At 39.2% G+C, this 12,285-nt stretch overlaps 1 protein-coding gene across 1 annotated transcript in view; it reads right to left on the bottom strand.

Moving 5' to 3' along the window:
* Positions 1 to 4,266: 4,266 nt before the first annotated feature.
* LOC107706663 (voltage-dependent T-type calcium channel subunit alpha-1I-like) overlaps positions 4,267 to 12,285 on the bottom strand; it is a 43,991-nt gene continuing 35,972 nt past the window's right edge. The window contains exons 28-33 of the mRNA XM_016510454.1: positions 12,124 to 12,252; positions 10,583 to 10,696; positions 8,361 to 8,484; positions 6,713 to 6,909; positions 5,046 to 5,309; positions 4,267 to 4,833 (exon numbers count right to left, since the gene is read on the bottom strand). Coding sequence (XP_016365940.1) covers positions 4,267 to 4,833; positions 5,046 to 5,309; positions 6,713 to 6,909; positions 8,361 to 8,484; positions 10,583 to 10,696; positions 12,124 to 12,252 — 1,395 coding nt within the window. The remainder of the gene's footprint in view (positions 4,834 to 5,045; positions 5,310 to 6,712; positions 6,910 to 8,360; positions 8,485 to 10,582; positions 10,697 to 12,123; positions 12,253 to 12,285) is intronic.

The following is a 12,285-nucleotide window of genomic DNA, read 5'->3' as shown; positions in this document are numbered from 1 at the left end:
ACACACACTCTCTCACACACACACACACACACACACACACACACACACACACACAGGTGGCAGATCTGCTCTGCTCTTGTTCAATCTCATCCAGACAAACAGTGACTGATGGGCTTCCTGCTGTGGCCTCTGCGAGCTTATCAGCATATGTTAATGAGACTCTGGTCAGCTCACGGTCCAGCAGCAGATGTGGACAGATGTCCAGAAACACACACACACACACACCTGCCGCGTCCATCTGCTGCTCTGATCAGCTCACAGGTCAGGAGAACATCAGTCTGCTCTGTTCTGATCCAGACAGTTAGTTAGGACAACAAAATAAAGAGAGTTTCATTCTCAAAAACTATGAACACAACCACAGCAAACGAGGTTTACCATCACAAGAATAAACTACATTATAAAATACATTACAAAAGAGAGCAGTTTACCAGTTTAATGCTATTAAAATGGCACAAAATTACTGTTTTACTGCATTTTGGGTTAAAAAAAAAAGCCTTGGTGAGCAGAAGAGACTCCTTTCACAATTATTCCAACAGTGAGGATTCATCATTTATCATGACACGTTTTGTGTGGTAAATTCTTAACTAAATAAAACCATCACAATTAAAAAAAAAAAAAAAAAAACATTTAAAAACAACATAACACTTTACAATAAGATTTAATTTGTTACACTACACCAGTTAACATGAACTAACAATGAAGGAACCACATTTATTAATCTTAATCTTTAAAATTAAAAGTGTATCTGTTAACATTCGTTAATGCAACTAACATGAACAAACAAGTGAACAAATGTACTTGTTAACAATATATCGCTTATTGTTAGTTCATGTTAGTTAATGCATTAACTAATGAGACCTAACTGTATCAAAACAAGCCTGTTAAGTTTTTCACTGAGATCCTCTGACAGCTCATAAGGCTGGGCAGTATACAGAATATTTACTACAGAATTATATTGGCAATATAAATAAAGTAAGTCAATATTGCAATGGTTTAAATGCTTTTGATGCTTTATATTTGCTCATAAAGTTTCATAAAGACCATGTCAGCAGGCCGGTTTCACACCTGCAAGCATCAACACAGAGATGTTTCAACAGAGTCTTGAGTTTAAACTTCAAGAGCAAAAACACTGATCGAGTTCAGTTCATTTACATGAATCACTTTTGAATGGTTCATTACAATAAATCGATTCAAAACAATCAGATGCTTCATCATTCAAAAATGATCACTGAAGTCATGTGCAATTTAACATGCTTTCGTAAAATTATATATATAGGTCAGTATTGCTATGTATTGTTCACTTCATGTATTAAATATCATTCTTGTGTTCATTTAGGGAAAAATGTTGTGGGAAACATGCCTTGATTATTTGAACTAAAGCTTCTTCTAGCAACAATGACTGTTTGGTTGAAAAGACGGTACTAAAAAGAGTTTCAGAGCAAATGCATAAATATTGGAGGTGAATACATATTTCAAATATCATCAAAAGGCTTAAAAATATCAAGTTTTTTTTTTTTTTGAAGTCTGAGAAATGAATGACTTTGTGACTGATTTGCCCAGCGCTGTAGATCCAGTGAGAATGATTCGATCACAGCAGGAGTTTTGCAATAAGGACACTAAAGTATACATAAATTTAGATGCAATCATGCAAATGAATGTGTATTTGTTTCTCAATGAGAAACAAAATCAGTAAAATCCTTTTCATTTCACTGATCTGCCACCGTTTCAGCATCTCGTTAAAGGCCAGAAACATGAGCTACATACACATCATACACTGCCAGTGATGCAAGTGCAAGAACACTGCAGGACTGAAGGGGGCGATAGAGTTTCCATCAAATGTCTGTAAGTGACTGAAAAAAGATTCCTTATCTGGAAGAGAAAACTGAGCATTGAAGAATGCAGTTTACAGCAATGGCAGCTTGAGTGACGCTTGCAGCAACACTGAAATCGTGACTCAAACTTGCATGGCATGCATACGAATGATGTGCATACGAAATGTAATGCAGAGCTAGAAGAGACTGTGTTCATGTTCTTGTGTATAGTATGTTTTGGGCCTCAGAACCACATGTGATTGTGTTTTTAGGGAGACGTTTGTACAAAATGCAAAGTGGAAGACAGATGTAAAACTATGCAAGTAAAAGAATGATGTTTCACATAATACTTTAACAATAAATCAACACTTTTTGCCATCTTCACAGTACAGTGACATCATCTCTCATGCATGATTTCCAGAGACGAACATCAGCTCTAATCCAAACCCTAGTGAGTGACCTCCCTGTTTACATTAGAGATAGAAATGAAACACTCATGAGCTGAAACAAAACTCCACAACAGTAAGCCAACAGCTCAACATCCTGGACACATAAATGCAAGAATATTTCCAAAAACTCACGAACGCCTCAAAAAATAATGATTTGATAAATGCATGTTAATAGGTGCACATGCATGTTCATCTACATGTATGCTATGGGATCTTCTGCCAATCTGCTGGATGATAAAACATGATGAAAAAGGTCAGACCAACTGCAACATCGTCTAGCTGGGCAGCTCACTGGGTTTAGGATCAGAGCTCATGTTTCTGCTTCTACCGTCATTATGCTAGAAACACAGAACATCCAAAAACAAACCCTACAAGATCCTCAATCATCCTGTAGAGTCCAGCATTCAGTGCGTGTCGTGTTTTCTCGGTCAAGTCAATATTCTTAACTACCATCACACATTTATAAACTCACCCTGCAGCTCTAATGATCTGTGGGTGGCTGCTAAAACTCACTCCTCCCACATAAAAATGAAGCGAAAGATGCCGTTCTAACGCCACGCTCACGTCACGTCAGAATTACTGCACGAGATCCGAACACAAACACGGAAATGATGCGCTTCTAGAGCAACGATGAGTTTAATGATGTTTAATTTGTGTCTTTAGCTCATTTTCAGACGTTTAAACTGTCCTGCATTCAATGAAATATCAATCGAGAACCAGAGGTGAATTAACCTTCTGGGTTTTGACGTCGCTTCTGCAGCACTCTATGCTGTAGGTACCAAATTACCAGTTTTGGTTTTTACACAAGTCAGAGCTTTCATAATTTGCCAGTTTCCTGTAAAAAGTCCATCCAGTGCATCAGAATATGTCTAATTTCCTATTGTAAAACAGTATCTGAAATGAGTAGTATGCTAAAAATCGTAAAACAGTAGGCAAAAAGTACCTGGCTGACCTTCTGCTTGTGGACACTTTACTATCCCATGAGGCCACGGCAGAGTAATTTTGAACGGCACTAAAACCACACCAAGCTGGTTTCAGAGGAGAACTGGCCCCCGACTGAGCCTGGTTTCTCCCAAGGTTTTTTCTCCATTCTGTCACCGATGGAGTTGGCCTTTGGCTTGCTTAGTTTGGGACGCTTGACTGACTGCATAGACACTATTGGAAGAGAGCTAAACTGGATGATGACATCTTTGCTATTGTCCTCTTGCATTATTGACAAACTATTTTCCTGTTGACACTGTAAAGCTGCTTTGACACAATCAGTATTGCATAAAGCGCTATATAAATAAAGGTGACTTGACTTAAAGCGAAGCAACTGACACCACAGATAACAACATGAAGTACGTCCACATCCACACACTGATACAAGAACAAGGAAAGTACACATTCCTCATCAAATGTAGTACTTAGACACTATCAGATTTCAGATGCACTTCTTGTCTTGTTCAGTTTTTTGTCTCGTTTCCCAGTACAAGCATCGAAACATCCTTGGGGAAAACATGACAACCTAAATTTAGTCAAGTTTATGCTTTAAACAAGACAATTTGCCAACAATTTTCTCTGAGAAAAAAAAAAAGGCATATCCTCCACAGTGTTTCAAGATGCTTTTAGAAGAATATGACTTTCTCAACCACAATACTCATGATGGCAGTAATTTCGACATGAACTCAGCATCATACGGCACCTTTCACGTGCTACACACTCAGTGTCACCTAAAGACCGCTACACACTCCAGCTGGTGAGGTTCTTAGTCTGTTTTTGCCTATGAATGAATGAACTGAATGTTCCAGAACATTCTATGCTACTCCATGACTACTGCATCTCCTCCGAGGCGTCCAGTGTAATGCCCTGAAGAAGAAAAGACACTGTGTTGCTGTGGCTGTGAGCTTTAGCTGGTCAGTAGCACAACAGGAAACAGGTTTGTGTCATTCGAGACATACAGTACATGGAGACGAGTTCACGGAAGAGACCAAACACTGTCCCATACCTGGACCGAACCGCGCATTTCATCTGTTCTTACGGCAGCCAGAACCTACAGTCTGGCTGAACGTCTTGGTGCCAACGGGGGACGCATCCCTCTCAGTTTCCTCACTTGTTGCTTCAATCCAAGGATCAAATCCGTACAGGCACCTCCCATCTTTATTACGGACTGCTAGGCTCCCCAGTACTAAACTCCCAGTGCTGTTGCACTTCTTGGCCAGCGGCGGCGCCAGCAAATCAGGCGGGTGCAGAGACGTCAAAGAGAAGCTACTCAGATTATCCGATAACTGTTCCGCATTACCAGCCTGACCGGGTCCTCCAGCCCTAACCTCGGATCCAGTGTCCTCATCGGAGGGGTCCTGTCGGACACAGTTAGGATTTGTGCAGTCACTGTATCTGCTCCGATTCCTGTGGCGCCCTCTGGTGGCCTGGAGGTTGAGCAGAGTCTGTGGAATGCGGGATCTCTGGCTGAGTTCTGGAGGAGGGACGTGGGTTCGGCAGATCAGGGGTAACGTAGAGACGCCCTCCTCCAGCATGGTCTGCAGGCTGCTCACCGAGCTGCCCGTGGCCAGTGAGGAGTTACTGTGGGACGTCTGCAGCAAGAAGTGAAAAGAGAGTCAGGAAAGAGAAACAAACCTAGATCTGGACATGAGAGGGCTTAGTGACCCAGATCTGCAACTGTAAATTTTCTGTCTGCAACTGCCACAGAAAATTGGCAAAACTGGTTGGTGGGGTTTGCCCAACCTACGGGAGTCAAGGGTACACCAGTCCACCTAGAAATCAGGTTTACACAAGTGTCCCTAACCTCGGATCCAGTGTCCTCATCGGAGGGGTCCTGTCGGACACAGTTAGGATTTGTGCAGTCACTGTATCTGCTCCGATTCCTGTGGCGCCCTCTGGTGGCCTGGAGGTTGAGCAGAGTCTGTGGAATGCGGGATCTCTGGCTGAGTTCTGGAGGAGGGACGTGGGTTCGGCAGATCAGGGGTAACGTAGAGACGCCCTCCTCCAGCATGGTCTGCAGGCTGCTCACCGAGCTGCCCGTGGCCAGTGAGGAGTTACTGTGGGACGTCTGCAGCAAGAAGTGAAAAGAGAGTCAGGAAAGAGAAACAAACCTAGATCTGGACATGAGAGGGCTTAGTTACCCAGATCTGCAACTGTAAATTTTCTGTCTGCAACTGCCACAGAAAATTGGCAAAACTGATTGGTGGGGTTTGCCCAACCTACGGGAGTCAAGGGTGCACAAGTCCACCTAGAAATCAGGTTTACACAAGTGTGCCGCACAAGTCCTGAAAAGTGAAGCCAAAACATTTCGATTGCCCCAAGTGGCTGGACCCAGTATAGGTCGTAAATGTAATCTAATGGCACGTGAGACAAACTAAATAATCAAATTACACTTCAAATAAATGTTTTCCAAAGATGGTTTCCATCATTTTAGGTAGTTCTTAGCATGGTGATGTATATATAAGTGTTCGTTTTTTGAATAAGTTTGATTTTAGTTAGTTATTTGATGTTATAAAAACGGGCTGTGGTGTCATGATTGTGAGCTTGCGATTGGGTCGGGCGAGTTTGGGCGGAACTTTGATACTGCGACTCCACCTCACGATCACTACTGCGCAGACTCTGGCTCCAAATTAATGACTAATGCGCAGACTCTGGCTCCAAATTAATGACTACTGCACAGACTCTGGCTCCAAATGACATAATTTCCACAGCGGCCATACTGAGATGTTTTGACTTCACTTTTCTATAGTGGAAGGAAGTGGAGCCAGTTAGTAGCAAGTAAACTAGATATCAAGCCTATTGGATAAAGGTGGGCTCCCGTCAAATTTCAAAACAGGCGATGTTGTAGAATCAGTGGGCGGAGCTAAACAGGCAGTGTTGTAGAATCAGTGGGCGGGGCTAAACAGGTTGTGTTGTAGAATCGGTGGGCGGGGCTAAACAGGCAGTGTTGTAGAATCAGTGGGCGGGGCTAAACAGGGTGTGTTGTAGAATCGGTGGGCGGGGCTAAACAGGCAGTGTTGTAGAATCAGTGGGCGGGGCTAAACAGGCGGTGTTGTAGAATCAGTGGGCGGGGCTAAATGTAGAAGCAAGCATTGATCTTCTGCGGAGGAGGGGTTTATCCACACTATTACATCATAAAGTGGCACATTCCACAAGCTGTCATTTTGGCAGACTGGCTTCAATATAAGCTGTTTTTAGACTAACGAGAAAGTTTTGAGTTCTGAAACTTACAGGATGTTTGTATAGTACAATGATCTCTTACATGTCAAAAGCTCAAGGAAATTCTGATTTCTCAGTCTATGACATCTTTAAGTGGATGACTGTTGGCCAGAATAAGCTGCAAAATGGGACTTACTTAATGTCTGAAGTCAAAGTCTGTCTACCTGAGGCCCCTTCATCCTTATGTTCCTTATGTTGGTATCCAGACACTTGACTGTAAGTCCTGATTGAGTTTGAATGGGCATCTCTTACCTGAGAGCCCATGACCCTGCTGTTGGCCCCTGGGGACCTGAGAGAAGCCCATGAGGCCGGAGATGCGTGTCTGGAGCCCGGCTGGGCCGCTCTGATGGCTGGGCTGCCCTGGGGAACCGCAGCGGTGGTGGGGTGGAAGAACTCAGCCGGGAGATGAAAGAGAGGTGAAGACATCTGGCCGTCTCCTCCACAGCCATCTGCCACACACAAACCATCAGCCCGTTTCAGAAGAACACAACAGGTGTTTTTACACTCCAGCTTCTTGTGCGAGTTAGGCTACGTCTTCATTAATCCGAATACATTTGAAAATGGTGTTTTCGTTTTAAAACGCTCTCTGTCCACACTAGCATTTTCAAGCGTTTTACAGAAGTTTCTCTTCCACACTGAAACGTCAAAAAACGTTAAATTCGTTAAAAAAAGCTCACTGAGACGATATAGACGGAACAGACATGATACTTTTCCATGCAATTCTTCTGGCAGGATTATTTTATTTAGAAAAATATCTCGCCATTCACTGACGCGTTCAGGTCGCACTCACTCACGATTGTATATCTGATCTAAAACACAACTGCACTCACATTTTGCCGTAAACAGCAATCGTAAATCAATTTTCTGTCATCTTCGCAGGACTGTGATATGAAGAGTATACAAAGTAACACATCTGTAGCAATAGTTTGAAAGTGAATAGCACATAACAGGCACGATACCAGTATAAACATAGATGTATATCGATATAATATGCATCACATGACTAAACATGCATCATCGTTTTCAAAAGCCTGTTTTCACAGTCCACACTACAATGCAAAAATGGATTTTTCAAATTTTTGGAAAACTCTTTTTTCAAAAAGCTCAGTTTTCCTTGACAAAAACACAATCTGGCGCAAGGCCAAAACAGAGAAAAAGATGCGTTTTCAAACAAAAATGTATTACTGTGGACAAGGCCTTAGTTTAACATTCATTTAGATGTGTAAAACTACATTTGTGAGCCTGGGGCACAAAAGCAGTGTTAAGTCGCTGGGGTATATTTGTAGCAATAGCCAACAATACATTGTATGGGACAAAATTATCAATTTTTCTTTTATGCCAAAAATCATTAGTATATTAAATAAAGATCATGTTCCATGAAAATATTTTGTAAATTTCCTACCGTAAATATATAAAAACTTAATTTTTGATTAGTAATATGCATTGCTAAGAACTTCATTTGAACAACTTTAAAGATGATTTTCTCAATATTTAGATTTTTTTGCACCCTCAGATTCCAGATTTTCAAATAGTTGTATCTCAGCCAAATATTGTCCTCTCCTAACAAACCATACATCAATGGAAAGATATTTATTCAGCTTTCAGATAATCTCAGTTTGAAAAAATTGACCCTTATGACTGGTTTTGTGATCCAGGGTTGTGGGTTTCCATTAACACAGTTTTACCACGTAACTTTCTATAAAACATTTTTTAAAAGTTTGTCAAGACAAACTTTGATGTTGGCTCAAACCAGAAAGCTTTAATAGCTCAAACTTTAACTGTTTCAAGGCCATCCAGTCTCTCAGACAACCAGACAGACATAGATTTGTAGGTGTAAGTGTAAGAACACATCGAATGTAATCGGCCCTTCGGAGAGCAGAACACACAGATGGCGCCTGACCTCCGCGGTGCCCCGTCTCACGCCGCTCCTCCCGTCTGTCTCGCCCTGGGCTGCATGCCTCGCTCTGAGGAAGAACGCTTCTGCACACGAGCTCGCCTGTGCTCAGGTCAGCGCTGCCGTGCTCCTGTACAGACACACAGCGCAATATCACACTGTACCTACAGCATATTACGACTGAATCAGGTTTGAGAGCTGCAGTGGAGGAGAGGATTTCCAGCTCCTCACACAAAGCATCATATAATAATGAAGTATAGAACTATATCACATAAATCTCACAGACTGTTAGGATGATACTCTTAGTCTATCCACGTTTATTTCATATGGACAAAAAGCAGCATGAACATAACTGCTAAATATCTGAAAGGAGTTGTTTCCAAATTTAAGAAAAAGAAGCAAAAACCAAGGGTATACCCTGCAGTAAGATTTGTAATGTTTTTTAAAGAAGTTTCTTATGCTCATCAAAGCTGTATTTATTTGATCACAAATACAGAAACTGTAATTATGTGAAATATTATTGCAATTTAAAATAAGAGTGTTCTATTTTAATATACTTTAAAATATAATTTATTTCTGTGATGCATCATTACTCCAGTCTTCGGTGTCACATGATCTTCAGAAATCATTCTAATATGCTGATTTATTATCAGTTTGGAAACTGTTGTGCTGCTTAATATTTTTTGGGGACCTGTGATACTTTTTTCAGGATTCTTTGAAAAATAAAAAGTTAAAAAGAACAGTGTTTATTCACAATATAAATTTTGTGTTACAATATACACTACTATTCAAAAGTTTGGGGTCAGTACATTTTTTTCTTTCTTTTTTAAAAACAAAATAATGCTTCTATTCAGCAAAGGTTTGTGTTAATTGGATAAAAAGTAATAGTAAAGACTTATATTGCTAGAAAAGATTATTTTGAATAAATGCTGTTCTTTTAAACGTTTTATTCATCAAAGAATCCAGAAAAAAAGTATCACAGGTTCCAAATATATATATATATATATATATTAATTAGCACAACAGTTTCAACAGTTTTTCTGTATTTTTGATCAAATAAATACAGCCTTGATGAGCATAAGAGACTTCATTAATAAACATTAAAAATCTTACTGATATCAGACTTTTGAATGGAAGTGTACATTCACCAAAAAAGGAAAAAAGTTAAATGAATTAAATAAATGAAACTCCTCTCAGGTCTTTGCCGAAATGCGTGGGGGAGTCTCTTTTTATCTTTTGTTTATAGCCATGTAAAAACAAAGACTTTTAAATGTATTAAGTTGAAATGCTGAAATGCATTGAAATACTTTGTTTTGTTTTGTTTATTTGACTATAACCTATTAAGTTTTTTTTTCCTCCACAGAGTGCATTATAATAATTGTTTTCACCACTGTAGTGCTCTCTAGCCACTATTTGTTATAAATTAATTTATTTAAAAACGTCAGTATACACTAAAGTAAATGACATATGACAAGTGTTCTACATCTACATAACAGCAAAATGTTATTTTTAATTTACACACAACAAAACCTGAACACAGTTTATAAATTATAAACTGCTTAATCATCTGTTTTCAGTAAGATTTAATCAATACAAGTGTTTGTGTGCCTGCTATTGCGCATTTAACTTGATTAATGCCCAGCAGACGTCTGTTTTAGAGCAGTGGGCGACTAATTCACTCCTTGATTTGCTTAATAAAAGCCTTTGAGATTGTGTTGACAAACATGTTTATAGTGCATTATTTTCCAAAGCATTTAAAATAGATGTAGTGCAGCCGTTAAAAGTAATTTGCATGCAATGTATCATGACAACCTCATGCACTTACTGCTGATCTATGTAAGTAAAATAACTTGAATGGCACACAAGAGTGTAAATTTGCAGGTTTACTACAGAAAAGCTAAAATGTGTTTAAAAGTCTGATTGACCAAATCGATTTTTCTTGGTTTGGCCCCAAAATGTTCAAACGTCAAGCTACGCCTACGGTGAGATGACAGATGATTTTCCTAAAGTGAATTATTTCTTTAAAGTCTTCAGTGCAAGTCAAGCATGTTCTCCAGCTTCTCTACACGAGTCTGAGAGCAGAAGCATCAGAGACACAGACAGAGCGAGAAGATCCTGCTGAGACGAACCCGAAGGAGCTTTACACATCCACCCGAGAGACCCATGCACTTATCAGTTAATTAAGCATGTCAATAATGATTAATCAGCATGATGATACACACACACACCTTACGGTCGCTGTGCTCGTCCAGGCTGATGTCATCAGGCAGCACCGGTGAGGAGGATTTATCTGACAGCTGCTCCGACATCAGAGACGTTTGCTCGACCTCCGCCAGCCGGATCTGCAAACACACACCATCACCACAGGAAGCTGTCAAACACTGGTGCATGCAGAGATCTGAATGCTCACTCACATGACCTGCTGCGCACACACACACACACGCACGCCACACACACACACACACACTCTCACACACACACACACACACTCTCACACACACACACACACACTCTCACACACACACACACAATCTCACACACACTCACACATCATTATTCTTGCATAAATCTTGAACATAAATGATAACATATCCTCATGATTAAGACGCTGTTTCTATGTTCATTTCATTTAGAATTAGTCCTGCATGTAATACATTCAGCCATGATGATGTTTCATGCAATCCTCTGCAAACGAGATCATTGATGATCATGTGTCTGTCGGGCTTCATGACGGATGAGAATCATATTATGAACAAAATGATTCTGATTCTGATTCCACTGAATGATTCCGACTCCTGAATGATTTAATTAGTGCAGGTGTTCCCAAATGAGGGGAACTGCAGGGGGTTTGTCAGTTGATATGAGCTAATAAACAATTATATAAGATGTAAAATTAAAATAAATAATTAGGTCTGCATGATAATTGTGATGAAGCCTGCAATTTAATTAAATAACTTTAGAGTCTAATGCAATTCATAATTATCAAATATTCTTTTTTTATTTTATAGAACAATTGTACTGTACAACTGTAATACATTTCTGTATTTATTTTTATAATTAGCATTAAAACAAACTACTACTACTGTAATTATACATTTAAGTACGGAGTAATATTAATTAACTACTTACTCTATGGTTAGGGTTAGGATTAGGGTTTGGCTTAGTGTAACTTGCATGTAATTATGCATAATTTGTTATTATAATAGTAAGTACATGTAACGTGTAACAAGGACACCTTAAAATAAAGTGTTGCCCTAATAATTATAATAATAATTATTATTATTATTATCATAATATTTATTAACATCAGAGATTTGTGAACATGAAAATGTGTTTATGTACTTATTTATGTACTTTACTGTATATTTTACTGTACTTTACAACAGCAATATATTTGTCTTTATTTTTTATAATTGTAAATAAAATATAATACTAATAATTTTATTTACACTTAATTTAATTTTTTTTTTTTTTTTTTTGACAGAAGCGAACTGTAAACATGCAAATGTGTTATTATATTATTGGAAATTTTAACTTAAAATCTTAGGGGGGCTTCAGGAAAAAAAATAATTTTTTTATAGTACAATTACAATTGTATTATTATTATAATTTTTATTAACATCAGAGATTTGTAACATGCAAATGTGTCAAATAAAATTGTAATTTTTTATTTTACGTAAATAAAATCTCAGGGGTACTTCAAGTAAATATTTTAGGTCTAAGGGGTTCGGCTGACAGACAGTTTGGGAATCGCGTTAGGTATCCTCACCTCTCCTGATTGGCTCCTGCCGTCTCGTCTCTGGTGGAACACAGATCCTGATAGATTATCAATCATCTGCATTTCTCCATCCAGCGAGTCCTTCATCAGCAGAGAGACGCTTTCCAGCCACTGGTTCTCCTGTCACACACACACACACACACACACACACAC

This window comes from Sinocyclocheilus rhinocerous, unplaced genomic scaffold (genome assembly GCF_001515625.1).
Source record: "Sinocyclocheilus rhinocerous isolate Xijiao unplaced genomic scaffold, SAMN03320098_v1.1 scaffold1814, whole genome shotgun sequence".
Classification (NCBI taxonomy): domain Eukaryota; kingdom Metazoa; phylum Chordata; class Actinopteri; order Cypriniformes; family Cyprinidae; genus Sinocyclocheilus; species Sinocyclocheilus rhinocerous.
Note: the sequence above shows the minus strand (reverse complement) of the source record. Positions and strands in the feature narration are given on the sequence as shown.